General features: G+C 39.7%; 1 protein-coding gene across 1 annotated transcript in view; it reads right to left on the bottom strand.

Annotated features, from left to right (window-relative positions):
• Nucleotides 1-7,139: 7,139 nt before the first annotated feature.
• tbx15 (T-box transcription factor 15) overlaps nucleotides 7,140-19,657 on the bottom strand; it is a 42,038-nt gene continuing 29,520 nt past the window's right edge. The window contains exons 6-8 of the mRNA XM_075480080.1: nucleotides 16,648-16,712; nucleotides 11,712-11,809; nucleotides 7,140-9,146 (exon numbers count right to left, since the gene is read on the bottom strand). Of these exons, the coding sequence (XP_075336195.1) occupies nucleotides 8,314-9,146; nucleotides 11,712-11,809; nucleotides 16,648-16,712 (996 nt within the window). The 3' untranslated portion in view covers nucleotides 7,140-8,313. The remainder of the gene's footprint in view (nucleotides 9,147-11,711; nucleotides 11,810-16,647; nucleotides 16,713-19,657) is intronic.

Genomic DNA, 19,657 nt, shown 5'->3' with positions numbered 1-19,657 from the left:
ATTATTGTAAAAGTCTGTTGCTCACAGGCTTTTATTTTGTAAAAGTCTGTTGCTGTCTGCTGCTGAACCGGAAAAGAAAGTTCCTCAGTGGACAGAACCAAAGTCATCTGTAAACACTGCCAAGTTGAATTGTCTTCTCACCGTAGTAGTACCAGTCTAAAATATCACTTAAAGGCAAAACACACAACTGATAGCAGCAAGTCATTCAAAGGAAACAGACAGTGGAGCGAGGCTTCTATATAAAAACTACAGAAAGATGCTGATGTTAAAAGTGTGTTTGCACAACAAATGTTATGGCACTTTCATTCATATGGCAGCACATTTAAAATAAAACTAAATGCTAAAAGCTATACACTACTTTTGAATTCATTTTTGGATTTTGCGTACAAATGTGATTAATCAGGGAAATCATGTGATTAATTACTTTAAAAATTTTAATCGTTGCCCAGCCCTAATTTTTAGATAAATTAGGTTTACTTCACACATCATTAACTACTTTCATAAAGGAAATATAAGGTGTTGTTTTTCTCTCCGTCTTACATCTCTCTCGTTTAACATAATGTCCGCTCATCTCTTCAATTTAAAATTTGACACATTTAATGTTAAATTCTGGAACATCATCATTTCGTCTCTCATGTTCATTTGAGCGATTCACTGATGACGTTTGTTTGCAGCTGTCCATAGACTTGAATTAATAGAAGAAGTTTAAGCAAATCTTAGTCATTACTTTGCAAGTCACTAGAAAAGTTGAAATCACTCTGCTGGAGTCCCTGCTGATGAGACTGATGAGCCCCAAGTCAAATTCAACTCTTACACTTTGCGTTTTGAGTCCTTGACGAACCCAAAAACAATTTAAACAGTATTTATATATTAACTTTACACAAATTCCTGTTGTTTTGTTTTTATTTGCACTTATTAACTGTATAAAAACAAAGGTTGTGATTAAAAAGTAGTGTTGAAATTGCTCTTTCACATCATATAGAACTATTAAGCAATAACAACAGATTAGATGTAGTTTAGTTCTGTTCGCTCTTGTATTTAACCAGATCTAAAACAATGTCTACAAGTTTGTCCACACAAATCTCTGAGATATTCTCCATTTAGATATTTTCTGTGAAGGGGGAGCAGCTGACTGAACTTTTGTAAAAACCAAAGTAACGCCTGGAGTAAGACCCTAAATCCAGACTAGCTGAAGAGGAGGCGTCTAGGATGCAGATCAGGAACAGAAAGAAGAGACAAGAGGAGGAAGTTTAAACCATTTCTCGTCTTCATTGTCATGGGAAATGTGAGATCACTGGCAGATAAATATCAATGAGGTTGGAAGGATACAGGGAATATCGGAAAGGCGGCGATAATAATCATTAAACCCAGATATGGCTTCAGGAATGACTAAACCAACTGCACCCGGCTTTCAGACTATACAGGCAGACAGAGAGGTAACAGTAAAGGAGGACAGATTGCAATGCATGTTAACAACAGGTGGGGGCAATTTAGCAATTTAAATTTACTTTATCATAACGTTTCCCCTCTGGTGTTCAGCAATATGACATTATTCCATCATGGTTATGTGACTGGATGCAGGGAGCAACCGATTTGTAAGTTGGGTAAAAATCTACTGACAATGAGAAGATTTTACAAAAGTTTGATTCATTAAATAAATAAAACTGTTTTTAAATAACATGTGTTCTAAATGTTGTTACTGTTGGGATAGGACAGGGGTCCCTTTTGTGCATAGTGGGGGCAGCATCTCCACGTAGCAGTCATTATACAGCACAGCTGTATGTTTATGTAAAAAATGTTTATGTGCATGCGCGTAATTTGCACGGGGGTTACGGGGGTCATGACCCCCTCAAAAATCAGATCCAGCTAATATAACCCCCCCAATATCATCAAATCAAATCATCAAAAAATATCATAAAATTCTGAATGAATAACTTTTGTTTGTTTTCTTTATTCATTCATTTCATTTCAAGATAGTATCATGTTTTAAATAATCTGTAATGTAACCCCCCCTCCAAACCGACTACTTGGTATTACCCAACCCAATTTCTCTACCGAAAGTTTGTTTATGCGCAGCCGCTGGACCTGGTGAGTGGTGCCAGAGGGTGCCAGGGATCACTGTGTGGAACCAATGTCACTGAACTGTATCTTAAGTTGCTGTTTGCTCCAAAACAGTCACACTTTTTTGGGGTTTGTTGTGCTAAGAGGTGGATTAACGAGAGTTAAATTGATGGAAAAGGGCTGTGACGGCTGCTCAGAAAGTTCACAAAGCTAGCGCGAAAATCTTGAATGTTGTCTTGCACACACCAAGACGTTCACCTCATGTGTTCCTTATATGTGATCCTGCAAGGCGAAACCAGTCGCTTTGGTAAAATTTACAAAACTAAGTTATTGTGCTCACATGAACGGCCATAAACTAAGTTTCCAACGATATGTATATTGAGGCTATTGCTATCGCTAAGATAACTGCATCCAAAGTTGGCATGGTTCTCCTGTCAGGATAATGCTAGAAGAGAAGAAAATCACCTTTTTAAGCGGCGTTGACAACTGGAATGACTGCTAATGTGTTAAATCTTCACCGGGCTTAACAGTCAAAACATATGTTTTTCCGTGAAATTTGTTCAACCCGCCCAGTTTTCCAGTCGGTTCAGTAATATATTGTGGTCAACTGTATCAAATGCAGCACTGAGATCTAGTAGAACTAAGACTGACATTTTTCCACCATCTGTATTCAGACATATGTTGTTAAACTCTTTGTCAGAGCAGTCTCAGTGCTGTGGTTCTGTCTAAAAGTTGACTGGAAGGTGTCATAGCAGTTGTTTTGTTTTAAAAAGTAATTAAGTGGTTGAAAAACCGCTTTTTCAATGATCTTACTTAAAAATGGGAGATTTGAGATAGGCCTGTAGTTGTTCATTTGTGTCTTGTCAAGATTGTCCTTTTTCAGCAGAGGTTTGATTACAGCTTTTTTTTAGTGGCTCTGGAAACACACCCGACATTAAAGACAAGTTCACCATCAGTAACAGGTCTGACTCCTTTAATAATATTATTATTAATTTATAGCAATCTTAATGTGATAGTAAGTGGGCAATATGTGAAATCAGTTCAGAATAAAGGTGCAAGCTGCTCTCCAGTGCGCCACCCTGTATTGTGTGATGTATCGAGAGTTGCATTGTGCATAATACATTTGCTGCATGTAGGTGCCAATACAGTGATGAAATTGATTAATCTTTAAGTTCTTGTCATCTGCCAATGTTGGCTAGTGCTTAAACACTGAATTTAACTACTGTGTCGTTATGGCATAAATAGTGAAGTGAACTGCTGCATTTACGTTAAGTAGCCTAAATCAGTAAAAGTATCACAAAGTATTTCTAACACAGGAATGGCAAATTAGCGAGCAAGAAAATGATTAAATAAATAAATAAATATGCTGCGAGTTTAACCCCCCCAATGGTAGACCCAAAGTTACGCCCTTGTTTATGTGAGTAATATCATGCCATTTAAGTAGTGTGATGACATACAAACGTTTGCATGAATTCAAACACCGCAGCTCACCAGTATCGACTCCGTCCAACTCTAAGATGGTCCCATCACAGTAGACAGCAACATCTTTGTGTGTTCGGTTTGTCCAGTTCACAGGTAGTAAAGTCTCTCTCATTCACTGCAGAAAAACGCTCTAAAGAGCGATATGTTGTGGATGTGAAAGCCATTTTCAGTGCTCAGTGTTTCACACAAACTTTTTACTTTTTTTAGTTTAGGTTACCAGCAGTTCAGACGTTAAAATTATGGACAGTGAAGGCGACAGCTAATTAGCACGGAAGGTGCAGGTGCTGACGTGTTGCGTTCAGCGTCATTACGGAACAATGAGCGTCTCTTGTCGTGGGATTATTTTTAAAGCTATTTTTGGATTTCTTTCTTTCTGAACCAGTCGCAGCCCATTACCAGTTTCCCTGACAAGGGGATTGAGAATTTCATTGAGGCTCAATTCCATTTGGAGTCATGAGACATTAGTTTTAAAGTCCAAACAACAAACAAATTTGTGACTCAAATGTGATGAAACGAGATAAGTTGAATGTAACCAAACTTAGAACTTTTGATGTCAACCCAGGTGCAGGATTTTTCAAACACAGCGCTGGAGGAGAGATTATCTAATAATGATGAAATATAAACAGAAGAATGGACATGTACAGCATTAGAACATGTTAACACTTTTTTCAGTAAGACAAACAAAGCCTCTCCTGTGGCTATACAAACTTTGGTCACATCTCCAGATCCTGTATATTTGATTTTTTTTTCAGCTTGACATCTGCATCATGACTCTATCCATCCTGGAATAGTTTCAATATGTTCCTTTGAGGAGAAAAGAACACTGGTGGAAGGTGGCCGAAGGTATGTGAAATGATTTAGAGTCTCAATACTCGTGTCAGGCACACGGTAACGCCTAAGAAAAGTGGGTCTACGTCTACTTTCAGCAATAATTTACCATGACGATGAGCCAAGCCAAGCCAAATAAAATCATCTAGAAGAGAGGATTAAACACAAGAGGGCAATATTTTACCATGAATTTATGATTGAAGTGACTGATCTAAACGGACGGTCTGTATCAAAACCAGACTCACACATCTCTGAAATCAAAGCACTGTGTTTGGTCTCTCTTCCACATGGTCATGGTTCTCCTCGGCCTGACTTGCACCCAGTAAAGTTCCCCAGAGAGCCATTTCTGAGTCTCTTAAAATGTCTGAAATGTGTTCGAAGGGACAGATCAATGGCTGAGGAAGAGGGATTATGGGATGCCTTCCAGTCAGCATGCTGTCATTCAAAATTAGCTCAAGGAGGCATCTCTGTCAGAGGACCTTGTTAAAACACCCGACCCTAAATCTCCAGTTCTTTCAGTTTTGTGGTGGGCCAGCTCCACTCTTCCATTAATCAGCCAATGGAGCCATTTTACTTATTCTGAATCGAGCTGAAGACGTCGCGATGAAAAGCAGAGTGGCTCCTGCTCAAGCGTGACCATTCTTTTCCACTTGAGGTTCTGATGGATAGTTTAAGGCATAAAATCAGACCTGCTGTGCATTAAGTTATACCACCACTCTTTAGGTTCACGTGCGCTGCTTCTCGTTACAAATACATCTCCTAATTTTACAGGCCCTGAGGTAAATGCAATAGGATGATTCTGAATATTAATGCAACCAGAGAGCAGGGAACATCAGACACATAATGTGGATGATTATTGGAGAAAAGCCAAATTATGAAATCATGCGCTTCTCTCCGGAACATCCCTCTGCTCATTATTTCAAGTCATGCTTGGAAAAACAGGTGTTTTCAATAGTGGGTTCGCCATCTCCACGGTCCCACTCCCCCTTCATTTTCTGATGATGGTTCAGATATGATATTTCATGGCTGGAGCTGTATGCATGATAGGAAGTGATAGGGGAGAGCTGTTCAGAAGACATCCATGTAATGGATGCTGATTGGTCCCAGCTAAATCCCTGAGGTCTGTGCCTCTACAAAAAGACGGGAACCACAAAGCTGAAGTAGGAATGATCCTAAATTCAGAATGTTTTCACTCTCTTAGCGGTTAAAGTAATTACAAGGGGATTTCTGTCTTTTTAAACAGGTGCCATATTTATGTGCATCACGTACATCAGCAGTGCAGCTGAGTCCAGTTTGAGAGGGCTTTTTTTTCTCCATTCTTTTGATAAACAGAACCAGCAGGGATACATTTTGTCTTATTTGGGTCTTTTTCTTGCAGTTTGGTTTATGATCGATGCATTGCGTCAGTGTTTGAAGCCCGTGTCTGTGATGTGGAGCAGAGCAGATGTGTGCAGAGCCCTCTCCTGTGATTAATAGTCATGTCATTTCTTGTTTGGCCTCCAAGCTGCGACTGTCAGGTAAATCAGCTCCAATAGTTAAAGTGCATGGATGCAAACAACTCGCATGGGTTGGAAGAAAAAAAAAAAAGCTACATTGTTTGAGTTGTTTTCGGTGAAAGACAAAGATTAATGATTCCTTTAGTATATTTCTGTAATGCCCATGTGACTGAACTGCACTGAGCGAAAAACATCGACTGAACTGTCGTGACCTGCTGCAAGAACCTCACATTACCCCATCCTGCTCGGGTGGATTTGTGTTTTTAGCCAATGTTATCAGACTACTTCCTGTCACAGCAGCATCTCTTAAACTAGCTCACGACTTGTAAAATGAATTGGACAGAAACAAATTAGCCGGCCACAATGAGAAAAGTTGGCCGAAGTTCATTTAAACATGAGAAGTTTAATAAAACATGAGCAGCTGAGATAACTTCAGGATAATCTGAAGCTTCTGTCTAAAGAAAGAGAAAATTGGAGGAAGGTGAAGAACCCGTTGTAGAGCTGTTGGATGCAGGTTGTAGTTCAGTTAGAGGTGTTCATGTCATGACGACATAAAGCACTTTTTTCTTGATTTTTTTTTAAGACTAAATGATGCATTTCCAAATTTTCCAGTGAATTATTCTGTGAGATTATTCAGTTTCTACTTCATTTTACCCCTGACACTTCCCAATGTTTACGCACGTGAATGAAGCATAAATGAGCACCTCACAGAGTTAGTGACATTTTACAAACAATAACACATACAGTCTTTCCATAACAATTTCAATAGACCAAATGGTGACCATATATGGTGTCTTTATTGTTGATAAACAACTCTTGTCAAGAAATGACTGATAAAGAAAGAAGGTTTTACTTCTGTTCTGTTGAAGTCATGATTGAAAAACATGTTAAGACTACCCCACGTTAACGCCACACTCTACTCTAGGACTGCACACTAAAAGGGAATCACTGCTTACCACCTGTCTGTTATTTTAGGGTGTATCATCACGTGGTGATATTTTACACCCTCGCTTTGTATTCAAAACGAGAGCAACTGGATCCGGTGGGGCATGTTTTTAAAGTAACATTGATCAGATATAAATCATTGTTTTTGTCGCATCTGTGAACACGTCCATTCGTCTTGTTCATGTTAAACTCCTCCCACGTGGCTTATTAGAGATAAATAATCTTTTCTCATTCTTTTCAGCTGGAAAACACAGAATGTTTTCTCATTTTCACAGAAACCTTGCTTTTAAAATGCACATCTACTGCTAAGAAAGGAAAAAAGTTCAATTAATTTACATGAAGTGGTACATTTATTGGGATTTTACGTGCTTGGCACCTGTATTTACATTTTTTTTAAAATGCTTCAAAAAAGAATTACTTTGCTTATTTCCCCTTTTCACACTTCTTTGATAGCAGATTGGGTGATAAAATTGCTATGTTGCTCTGCACTTAAATACACATCTCTAAACACACCACAACATACGTTGCTCTCTTTGCTATTGCTTATTTTTTATAATTTTTCACACAACAACTTTTTAAGCTTATGTTATTGATTGCATTCGCCAACTTTATATATATATATATATATCTACATATATATCTATATAGATATATATATCTATATATAGATGTATATATAGATATATATGTATACGTATATATGCTTTAAAACATAATCCACTCAAACATAGTGAAGCTATTCCAGTCATTTCGAAGACTTGTGGGTGAAGCTGTTTGGAGCAGTCCTGATCTCTTGTGTACTGTACATGTCTGCTGGAGTTAATCACGCCCACAGTGACTCCGTTTGGCACTGCAAGTGGTCACAACAGTGTCCAGATACTTCATCTCCTTCATGAATGTGGAGCAGTGAGTCACTCATTGATCTTGTCCAGTTGTCCCTTTCATTCGAGCCAAAAACCCCAGACCATGACAGCGAACCACTGACCTTTTAACACTCTTAAACCAAAATGGCACAAGTGCTGCATGAAGTAATAACTTCTGGATCACAGTGAAGATTCTTTGGTTCCAGAGTGGCAGGAAGACCTTATGGTCTCTGAGTCCCTAAAAATTAAGAATGAGTCACTTGAAGGGGCTGTTGCTATTATTGCACCGTAAAAAATTTACATCCCTTCTGAACCAGAGCATGCTCTCCCACTCTTTTTTTCCTCTTACACTGATTTGAATTTGTTGTTTTTTGCCATCAAACATTAAAAGTTTCATAGCTCCTGTCCCATTGTTTTTCTTTATCGAAACAATGAAAATTAAATAGTAGTTTTGACTCACTCTGTAACACTTTGTCAGTGGTGGAGAGTTTCTGAAACAAATCACGGTACCTTGGCATATAAATGCTTCATGTAAAAACTCTGCTTCAACTTCAGAATCAACCCTCACTGACTGGAGATTCGCTTTTCATCTGAAATACTTCAGAAACACGAAGCACTGCGAGGTGCGATCCCTGTTCCTACACCATGTGCATGGACATCTGAGAAGAGGTGCCATACTGACGTCCATCACAAGAGCTGCTTCCCTGCTGGCCGCTGGTGGAATTACCAATCATGTGCATTGTGTCCATGCTTCCATTAGACAAGTACTGGCGGTCGGCAAAGGCTCCTGCAGGAGTGGAGGAGCAGAGCAACCCCCCCTGAGGCTTCTCTGGGCTGGCAGCCAGGCGAGGAGAGGTGGGGAAGTTGTATCCGTACAGGTTGTAAGGGTTGTGGAGGGAGAAAGCATTGTAGGAACCCTGCTGTACGTGGTGGTGGCTTCCACTAAACATGTGGGCAGAGGAAGGGGAAGATCCCGATGAATTGGATGAAGCAGAGCTGGAGTTCCCACCGGCCTGCATCACATACTGAAGCTGAGAGGCTGGGAAAGAACCAAGCTGACCGCTATAAGCATCTATCTTGCTACCGGTGCTGCTGCAACTGCCACTGCCGGTCAGAGAGGCGTGAGTGCCGCCCTGCATGCCAGCAGCAATCAAGGAAGAAGTCCTCTGTGGCAGGAAGGATTCAGAAGGCTGAGCAGAAGCCACCGCACCCCCTGCAGCTTGGAGGCGTCCATAGGAACCGTCGGCCAAGCCACCATAGCCCTGTAGGGCCGCCATGTTGCTGCGAGCACAGGCTGGGTACTCTGATAAGCTAAGGTTGCAGAGTTGACTTTCTCTGCAGCCGACATTGAAAGTGTTTGGAGCCAGATGAAAGGTTGGCGGGGAGCAGGAGGGGGACAGGAGGTGTGCGGCGCTAGATGGAGAAGGGGTTCCTGTGCTGGAGGTGGTGGGTGAGGTGCCTGTGCTGCCACCTGGAAAATAGTATCCAGAGAGAGTGGGTGAAACACAGATTTATGTGACGGGTGCTTTTATCTCACTTATAGGCATATAAAAGTGTGTTTCAAAAAAATGATAATAAGTTCAAGACACAATGTAGTCAGGATCTACACAAATGTGAACAATAGTGAAAGATGTCATAAGCTCTGAATCCATCAGCTGTGGATATCATCCTCAGTGGGGCCATCTGATAACGGATGAGACCAAACTAAACCCAAGAACTCACACATGATGTCCACTTCACGCAGGGTTACATTAAATTAAAAAGTTAGTTAATGTGTGAAATAAAAAGCTTTTATCATATCTCCAGCTTAGCGAGATTCCTCAATAATAAAGTAAAAGAAGTGAAACTAACATTAAAATTTATATAAACACTTTTATACATTCTCACAAATGCAGACGTGTTTTTTTTCCCTTTTTGTTTTTTAGTTTGTGAAATCAACACAGATCCCCTCCTGCTAACCTTTGACCTCCCTATTGTGGGGCAAGAAACAAACAAGATTCCTCTGTGGGTGGGTTTTAGGTTCCCATTGCCAGTTCTCCATGTTTCTACCCTGTGGCAGTGCAAGGCAAATCTGCCCAACAAACTGCTTGGAAAAGTGTCAAATTTAATTAAGACTGACATTTATTTTTCCACCACAGAACGAACCAAGCTTGAATGCTTTCTGTGTCTTATGTGCAATGTTTTAGTAAAAATGATTCATTGTGAGCATGTGTTCATTGACTTTAGCATGAATCCTCCTCGTCTCTTTCCTCTGCTACGAAGCAGATGGAAGTATCGTCTAGAAATAATTGCCAATAGGAATATTTCCAAGTAGTCCACGAGCACCAAATTAAACAAAGTAATACACATAGTCCTTCTTCACCTGCTGCCAGTAGAATTTATAACTTTGTTAGGCTACACTGACTTTTCAAAACTATAGGCTTTGCTTTTAGAAACTGTACCGGACGCACGATCATGTGCAGATCTGTAAAATATATGGCTGCCATGTGGAGATAAATTCAGTTTTGACTATGTCTGGTCAACAGAGCTGCCACACACACACACACACATATATATACATATATATATATACTGTGTAACTTTGTTGGCACAAATGATATCCACTAGTCTAGTCAAGCCTTTCAGAGTGAAACCATAGGAGGGAGATATCAATCACAAATAGTACCTATTAATGAGAATTTGGCATGTGTTCATGCCGCTGTTGGAGAAAGTCAGTTTGAAATTAGAATGAGGAGGAGGCATAACTAAATAATCCAGGACTTGCTTGGCTGGAGATCTGATTTTGCACCATATGCCTTTGATAATATCACGACTGCGCTGTGCTCTGCTCAAGGAGATTGAGGGTTGTTAGGAGGGAAAAAAAATAGAGAAAAGGAAAAAAGAAAGGTAGTCATATGTGGACAAAGGAAAAAGAAGGGAACAATATTGGTGATGTCATGTTTTTCCTCTAATTAACAAGGCTCAAGGTGCTTCAGTGCGGAGGGAGAGTCGATGGCTTAAAGGGGGAAAGGGTGTCCGGTGCCAAAAGGCAGCTGCACATGCACATACGGTTAATGCACTTTGCACCACACCACAGTGTCCTTACAGGGTGACAAAGAGTTCATTGGCGGTGTAAGGACTTTAATTAAATCCTAATCACTGGAGAGGAGTTTTTTAGATAACAAGCATACGTCAGCCCGCTCAGACAAAATGCGAAGCATGACATCATGCTGACCTCCAGAGGTAACCGTGACAGGGTCGGTTAGGAGACAAAGTTACTTTGAAGCGGCAGGGCCCTTGATGTGTGTCATGACTACGTCTTCGTCGCCTGCACTAGAGGTGAGACAATGGGAGGTGGCGCGACTGACGCCGACTCGGGTCGCCAAGCCGTCCAAAGCCCACATTATAAGGATTTTATTTTCAAGGACGGCGCGTGATGTGAAAAGTTCAGCAGACGCAGGCAGACCTGCCAGAGTGCAAGCGTATGGCCAAGCTCAAGTGAAGGACAAGCATAACTGATGCAGTGTGAGGTGATATATGCAGGGAAAATATGCACCGGGTTCAGGTTGGGATAGCGATGCTCGGGGGTCATGCTGAGGACCACCGCACGGGAACTCTGTTTATGTGCAGTAAATAGGCTTAAAAATGCAAACCAAATAAAGCAAAAGTCTAAAAAAAAGACATTTATGATTATAATTATGGGGTTTGGTTTATAGACGTTTCTTCACGTTAAGTCCAGATGCTTTAAGTCGAACAGTAAAAAGCATACGAACAAATTGAAAAGCGCGGTTCTTATCTTTATCCTCAGTCATAGTCTCCCTAATCGCAAATGATTAAAAACAGAATGGCTCACGGTAAAGCAGGCTGTCAGGTGGATTTCAGGCCTTCAGAACAAAACAAGTGTATTCTGTTTTGGAGCTGCCAACTTTCTCCCATCTGTTTCTACTTTGTGGGTAAAGGATCCGACGAAATTATACCAAAAGTTTACCTAAAATCAGAAGTAAACCGGACGGACCGAGGGATGGTTTTCTCAGAGAGATGATGCACGTTTACATACCTTGCTGTTTCTGCATGTTGGTGAAATCCTCAAATGTGAGGGTCCTCACCGGAGGTCTCCAGAAAGCATATGTCTCCATTATCGCCTCCAGGCCGGTCCTGGCAGAGAGACATGCAGAGATATTTCAAATCTCTCACAAAAAAAAAACAACTGCAAAATAGAAAAGGAATATGCAACAGTAATTAACCTCAGGATTAACTGGTTGATCAATTAAATGAAAACAGAGTTAGTGTCTATGATTGACTTTAAGATTTTATTGCCTGATTTCTAAGCCTTACACGCTCTAATTCTTGATCTCTGATCAGCAGGTCATCACTTCTGTCCAAGTTTTTATTCGCCTGGATCTTTTGTTTGTTTTCTCACTCAACTACATTTCAAATAAGATATCCATATTTCAGTTTTAGTATTTTGAATGTAACTGAAGTTTTTCTTTTATTCGGGGATCTTTACTTTAAAGACATGGTAGGTAATCCTGTTCAGAAACACATTTTGTAATACTGGGTGAAATGGTCCGTCTATCCTGAGAGAAATCTATACAAGATGTATTTAGAAAAAGGGACGAAAATAATCAGACCTCTGTGGCAGCTGCAGGACTGAGAAAAAGCTGACCAATCCAAGATCAGCGTACAAAAAACCAATCAGATGCCTCTGCTTTCTGCCTACGCCCCCCTCTGCCGGCTCCCTGCTCCATGTGCGCATGCGGTTCCACCGGCTTTGGATGAAGCACTGACGGAATGGGGAGGGGGGGGTGGAGCTTAGAGAAGTGGACACTTTCGAATCTTGCTAGCTCTCTTGCTAGCTCTCTAGGATTACCTACCATAGCTTTAAGGTTGAACAGTTCTTCAGCAATGAAAATTCAAGCCCAAGGATTTCAGGAAGAGTCAAAGTCCTCGGATGTTATTATTAATTTCTATCCTGCTTAATCCATCCAGTATTGATTTCATTATAATCTCACATTACTATTATTTCAGTTCGATGTTTAAACATTGAATAAGATCAAAACAGTTTGTATGAAGTTATTCACATTTTGTTTCATGGAATCTTTTGCAATCGGACACTTTTCAGTCATAAACTCCATTTTTATTCTACTTTTAATTATTTTATAAGCTTAAGGAAACATTGAACTGAACGGAAATCGGTCTATATAAATACAATATTTAATCCAGTTCGGGACAAACAACTAGAAACACGTCATCATGAATTGTACTTCAGTGCAATATCACCATTAACTATAACCTCAGAATTAATCATACTGTTCAGTTAACATATATCCGATCATTTATCCGATCAGTACCTTTTATTGTGAACTTCATAAACGGTACTATTTATGTTCAATTTGTTGTTTTGATTTGGGATAGATTGAATAGTTACACTCACTACAGCTAAGTTTAGTTTAAAACATTGCTTTCTGGAAAACTGCTGTTTGTCATAAAATATCTGACGAGCGCATGTGTTTTTATATGAGACTGAATCAGCAAATGAGAACAAATTATTCCTTGAAATAATCGAATTAAGAGGGAGACTGGTACTGTACGCGACAATGAGAGGGAGATAAAAAAGGTTAGTGGTGAATGTTTCAGATGGAGCGCGTCAGAGAGGCGGGAAACTAGAGTCTGGTTGGAGGAAACCGGGGCCATTAAGAGGGAGCAGGTTTTTACTGTGCACATAAATCTGAGGTGACGTTTCATCTTGAATCTGTACATGGTTCTCCTTCCTGCGTGATTTACTTCCCTGCACACCGCTCAGCGTCTTCCCAGGGAAACAAGCGCTGTTCCTCGTGTTATTTTAGGCCCACCAAGTCCCAGAGCGTGGTAGCTCGTTAGTGCACCATGCTAATCTGCCCTGCCCCTGCCATCAGTGCACTCATTCATACAGGCAAACTGCTGCGGGACCAAAGCCCAACAAATGAGCTGTATCCCTCCGCGAGGCCATAAAGCCACAGCTGACGACACCACCGTTACTTACTGTAAAGCTTAGGTTAGGGCTGGTAAAAGATCCAATAAGAAAGTAAAAAAAAATGCAAACAAGTCTGTGTTTAATGTGAAAATTAGCAGTGCAGGTTTGCCCTTTCTATTAATTAAATTCCATTTAGTAATTTATACAGCGCCCATTCACAACAAAAGTCATCTCAAGGCACTCTAAAGATTAATTTGGATTTTTCCCTGAATGTGGAACTTCTTGGTTATGTTCCACTACAAACAAGCTGCGCCATCGCTTTACAACCATAATCCAGGGAAAATAACCACAGTTTTGTTTTTCCCGGTGACTGTTTATGTCACTCATATCCGACACCACTATAATGTTTGAAAAAAAAGTCCCGCATGGCAGCGACAAAGTATGTCACACCTGTTTTTATGTTTGCAGCTTCTTGTTTCCAACAATTACAGTTGCAGCTGTCGCCTTCCACTTTTATATCTTGGCTGAATTAACTCCAAAGAGGGCAATCACCATAAGCTTGGTATTTTATTAAAAGTTATATTAGGGTTGTCATGCTGCATTGTGTTCCAGTGGAACAGATATTGATTTTTCCATTTTAACATCCAATGAAAAGCCTGGAGGAGAGCTTTTTGCTCACATTATGTTTGCTGTAAAAACGGAGCCCTCTCATCAAGCCTCATCTGTTCTGATTGGTCAGCTCCACTGGCCTGATCAGGCATTGCCTATCATCCTGCATAAGCTCTGATGAAATTTGGTTAGTATACTTCCCTGATTGCTGGATGCTTTTTTAAGGAATTAAAAGCCTCTCACCGAATACAAACAGTTTGTTAAAACAATAAACTTCTTGAAAGGTTTGTTATATTGAGCAAACACTTTTGTTAGAGGGGACTTGCAGAATGTGGCCAATTAAACTCTGAAGCCGTCATAAATATGCCAAAAAAGCAGCGGGAAAGTAAATGGTCAGAGCTGCAACTGCTAAACAATATTCAATCATGAATGTTTATGCATTTAGCAGACACTTTTATCCAAAGAGACTTACAAATGAGGATATAACATTACAGCTAACATCAAAGCTAACAATAAGCTACATAGAAGGAAACCGCTAGTCAGACTCTGTCAGAGGTGACAGTGTAGAGATGGAGTGCAGGCATAGAATTACAATGAATTCAACTCCAACTGGCTTGAATTGGACTATCCTATTTAAGTGCCTTGAGATGACATTTGTTGTAATTTGGTGCTGTATAAATAAAACTGAATTGAAGTGAATTGAATTGAATAGAATAATCAATAAATAAAGGACTAGCAGATGGTATTGAATTCAGAATGACTCAGAATGGGAAGGGCTTTTAAGGTAACTGAAGAATTTTCAGAGGGTCCTTCAATCCAGACAAAACAAATTGCAGGAGGACTGCAGCAGTACGTGAGGATAAATTTATTTTCTTTTTCTCTATGGACAATATCTCATTCTCTCTTATCTTCTCATCTGTTTCTGCAAGGAAATTCTAATGCCAGTTCATAAATCAAACAGTCTATTGTTTGAAAATGAAAAAAGATGTCTCAAATATCTGTGTGCCAATAATGCAGACCAGATGAGGGGGCTGCTTTCATGTGCGGAGGGGTCTGCTGCTTCAGTGCATCCCCCCCCAACCGTCCCCAGTGTTATATGTGTTATTTCAAAGACTGAGAGAAAACGAGGCAAATCGAGAGAAACCAAACCTACATCACGCAACATCCATTCAGAGACGGCGATTGTCACATTCTTATATGTGCAAACAGCACACAGACACAACCTGACAGATCAGATCACTTTGTCTGTCTGTCAGCTGTTGCATGAACTTGTTGTCATTGCCAGAGCGCCGTCAGCCAGAGGGGGGACTCCCCTTGGCTGCCGATACTGTAGAATCATAAAGAACAGTGGTCGTCATAATATTGCTGAACATATTTTTATTTTGGCTGTAAAAATAAAAAAAATTTAAAAAAAGGCCTATTTATCTGGTCTTCTACAGGTCCCTCATCACCTGTATCTACCTGAGTTATCCGGATTCTGCATGACTCAAAGAATCCAGTGTTTTGAATCGATGCACAGCTTGCCAGCTTTATTGTGTCATGTGGAGTGTGAGTATGTGGAATTAAAAATAAAAAAAACACAAGTCCAGACAGTGTTTATAACCCTGTTGGTGTGGACGTGGTGCTTTACAGGTCAGAAGATGTCTAGACGTCTAGGTTAGAGTGGCTAAATTGTGTTATGTGTAGCCGTCGTTCCAAAAGCATTTTATGACCATATTTTAGCCTAAAGCAGGTCGTAAGTATGTGTTGAAATTTTTATGATTTTATATAACAAAATGTTATAAAAAGAAAAAGCTTTAAGTGGGGGATAAGGGAGACACAACCCAGACTTAATAAGGTTCACAAAATGTGAATAAATTCCCAAATGAGCGATGCTGTAGCTGCAGAAAACATCCTCCTGTGACTATTGATAAGCAGTGATTTACAGTTAATATCAAAGGCAGACAGGCCTATGATTTAGGGGGTTACATTGATTTGTATATTTAGGAAAAATATACCACAACACTGGGGCAACAGATTTTATTTTCTACTAGTTACAATCTTTACTGATCTGGGTGGTTCATTTAAGTATGACCTGTCCTGTCCATCTGCTTCGTGTCTTTGTGGTTAAGCAGCCATCTTGTCATTTATTTTATTTTTTTCAACAGGTAGGAATGCTTGTCCGACTAAAGTTTAAACTAATGAGCTTAAGATGTGGTTAGATTTAGGCTACAGAAATATTTGGTTAGAGTTAGGAAAAGATCATGATATGGTATAAACAACAGCCTTTAAAAACAACGTGACATCATTGTGTGAAGAGCTTTGACATGATACACATCAGTGATTAATAGAAATGTCAAATGAAAACCTTTCTCCTGAGTCACTGCGTGAAGATGGAAGACAACGATAGATGCATGGAGCACAGAAGACACTTTCAGGATTTATGGTGTACCTGTTTCGACCGGAGTCCCGGAATCCTTTGGCAAATGGGTTGCGGTCAATCTTTAGTCTGGTGATCTACAGAAATGTAGAAAAAAAAAGACTTTTCCAAGATGCACAAGCAGAATGTTGGATAGATATTAAAGAATTAAACAAGCATTAAGACCAAAGATCATTTTAGTTCATTGAACCATTTGCTGGAAAGTTGCACAGATAGAATTCTTTAACCCTCCTGTTGTCTTGCGGGTCAAAAGTGAGCCACTACCATGTTTAGCTGTAGAAAAAAATACCGTAAACCAAGGCAGGAATTTCACGAGGGCCACGAGGGCCCTCCCACTTTGGCCTTGTGCCCTTGAAAATTATATCTGCCATAAGGCCACAGTGGCCTTGATGCCCTCTCTGACTAAGTTTTGCGGTTAGCAGTCTGCCTCTTTTCTGACACGGCTTAAATGATCAATGAGCATCTGGTGGAGAAAAAAAATAAAAAATCAGCGGTGCGCTTAATTCGAGCCTGGAATACACCGCTCGGACGGTCTATGATGACAGTTGACATCAGTCTATCTCCGCCCACCCCCTCAAGCCTCCGTGTGCGTAGCCAGCTGATTCTCCGCTGGAGGTGAGGTAAGGTTTTGTGATGATCCTGTTTGCCGTTAAGTTTTTCATTTGTCCAGCTTTAAGTGTAATTTTATGGATAACATTACTATTTCTTGCTCGTATGGTAATACATAATTATAATATTTTGAAGTTGTGTTCTTTTATTTTTATCTAGTGCTAGGCAGTTAGCGCTGTGTTGTTAGCTGTCAAAGACCTCTGTGCAGACTAGGTTCGTTTGCTGCTCGTTTATACCAGGGCTCTAAATTAACACCCGCCAAATGCGGGTGAAAGTTATTTTTGGCGTGTATTAAAAAAAACTCACTAGCCGGCTTGGCCGATGATAAATGAGGAACTTTACCATCTATTTCGCGGGACGCGCGAGCGCAGTTTCTATGGGAACGCATCCGCCGAGGCTGCCGTACTAGGGGAGTGGGTCACTCTTGGTTTGGAAATACGATAGACGCCGGTGTTCAGCCGATTTCTCCTACTTGTCGAGAATTACTACTTTGTGCATGCGCCGAGCCGATTTTCTAAGTTTCGTTTTCACGCCCATAATGTTTTGCTACCCTGCGTCTGATTATTTTCTTCTTTGGAAGACATGCAAAGTAATAAAACACTTATCGTATTATAACAAGCAGTTAGCTTAACATGCACAAATGGGGTGTCATTCGCCATTTGATTTTTGTATTTGGGACACTTCTGTCTTTATTTAGGTGACTCTGCTCCATCATTGTGAATGAATGCATTGAGAAGGGGGAGCATTATTTGACAGCGTGTTATTGGTACAAATACAGACGCAAACACTAACAAAATGTGGCGATGGTTGGGACAGCCGGCCGTGAAGAGAAAAGATATGCCTGCCAAAGGAGGGGAGGAGGATAATATTTTGAATATATTGAATCTGGCATGGTGACACTTTGTGAGAAAAGGGAAAAATGGAACTGATTTAGATGGATCCGAAGACAGTTCAGAGAGCTCGGACGATGTTTAAGCATTTCACAGTATCCATAATTCCATAATTAGTCTCTGCACATAGTTTTGTGTTTAATTTTATGCATTATCTGCACTAAAATATGGTTAGAAAGTTGTTCAATATTTCCATTTTTGTAGATTCAGGGTTCACATGAATATAGATCAGTTTTAAAGTTATTTTTTTATGTACAAAAAATGTTACCCTGAATAGTCTGTGAGGGTTGAGGAGTAATGAAATGTTAGAATAAGTTTTGTATGTACATAAGTTTAATTATTGTAATTATTTTAATTGGATATACATTCCCAATTTCACTGTAAAATGAATTTAAAGCTTTAGTTAATAAATTGATCAAATGAATTCAGTGGGTCTCATCTGTCTGTGGCTAGTGGATATAAATTATATCGCCCCATTTTCAAAACGCAATCAAAATACCCATTCACATGTCTTGTGGCATGCCTGAACTGTCCACAAAAAAAATACATTACACCCACTGGCCAGAACTAGCTTAGTTAGCTTAGCATAGCAACTGCCATTCACTTACATTGTAAGTGACGTCCTTTCAACGTAGGCCCACTACCACAGTCTCACAGTGAGCCAAACATGTCTGTGCTATAAGAATCCTGTGTAGTTTTAATAAAAAAATTGTTTAATTGCAATTTGGTGTCCATTGAATGCTTAATAAGTATATATAAAAGTATTGTAAATGCATATACAATCGTAGTCACTTCATATCATATGTTAAATCATTGTTTTAATTTATGGCCTTGGTGCCCTGGCTTTTGGCCTTTGTGCCCTTAAAAAATTGACAACTCAAAAGGCCAAGTGGCCTTGCCCCTAAAATGACGAAATTCCAGGCCTGCCGTAAACTATCTTTTTCCAACTTGAAATTTTATGACTTTTCCTAAAGTGACCCCATCATTAGAAAAAGTCATACTTTATTTTTGTTTATGTTTCCATGTGGGCTGTACACCACTAGGGTACAAAGATTGTCTTATGGGTCATTTTTGACCCGTGAATTATAAAAACATTTAAACACCAGAAAAAAGTTCACTGTTTTTTTCCCTTTCAATATAATTAATTCAGAAGTAATTACTTCACATTTATATAATAGCAATAATAAACCTTTATTATGTAAAAGAAAACTGAGAAAACAAGAAAACTGTTGGTCCAACTGACAGATGGTTTGTGGTAAAAAAAAAATAAATAAAAAAAAAAGTGGAATCCTGAAAACTGGTGATTATCTTTTTGTATTGTGTAACAAAAAATACATGATAAAAAATGTATCGAATTGAGTTGAATAGATAAATAACAGGTGGTTTCATCATACAAAATTGATTTTGGATTTAAAATTCAATTAAGTTGCTTTATTTTGGGGCTTTGGTAGGGCGGGTCATTTTTGACCCATAGGATAAGGGGAGTAAACAGAATGTTAAGACTGCACAAGGGTTAAAATACA

The sequence above is a fragment of the Odontesthes bonariensis genome, chromosome 12 (assembly GCF_027942865.1).
Source record: "Odontesthes bonariensis isolate fOdoBon6 chromosome 12, fOdoBon6.hap1, whole genome shotgun sequence".
NCBI lineage: Eukaryota > Metazoa > Chordata > Actinopteri > Atheriniformes > Atherinopsidae > Odontesthes > Odontesthes bonariensis.
This window is presented reverse-complemented; position numbering and strand designations above follow the sequence as displayed.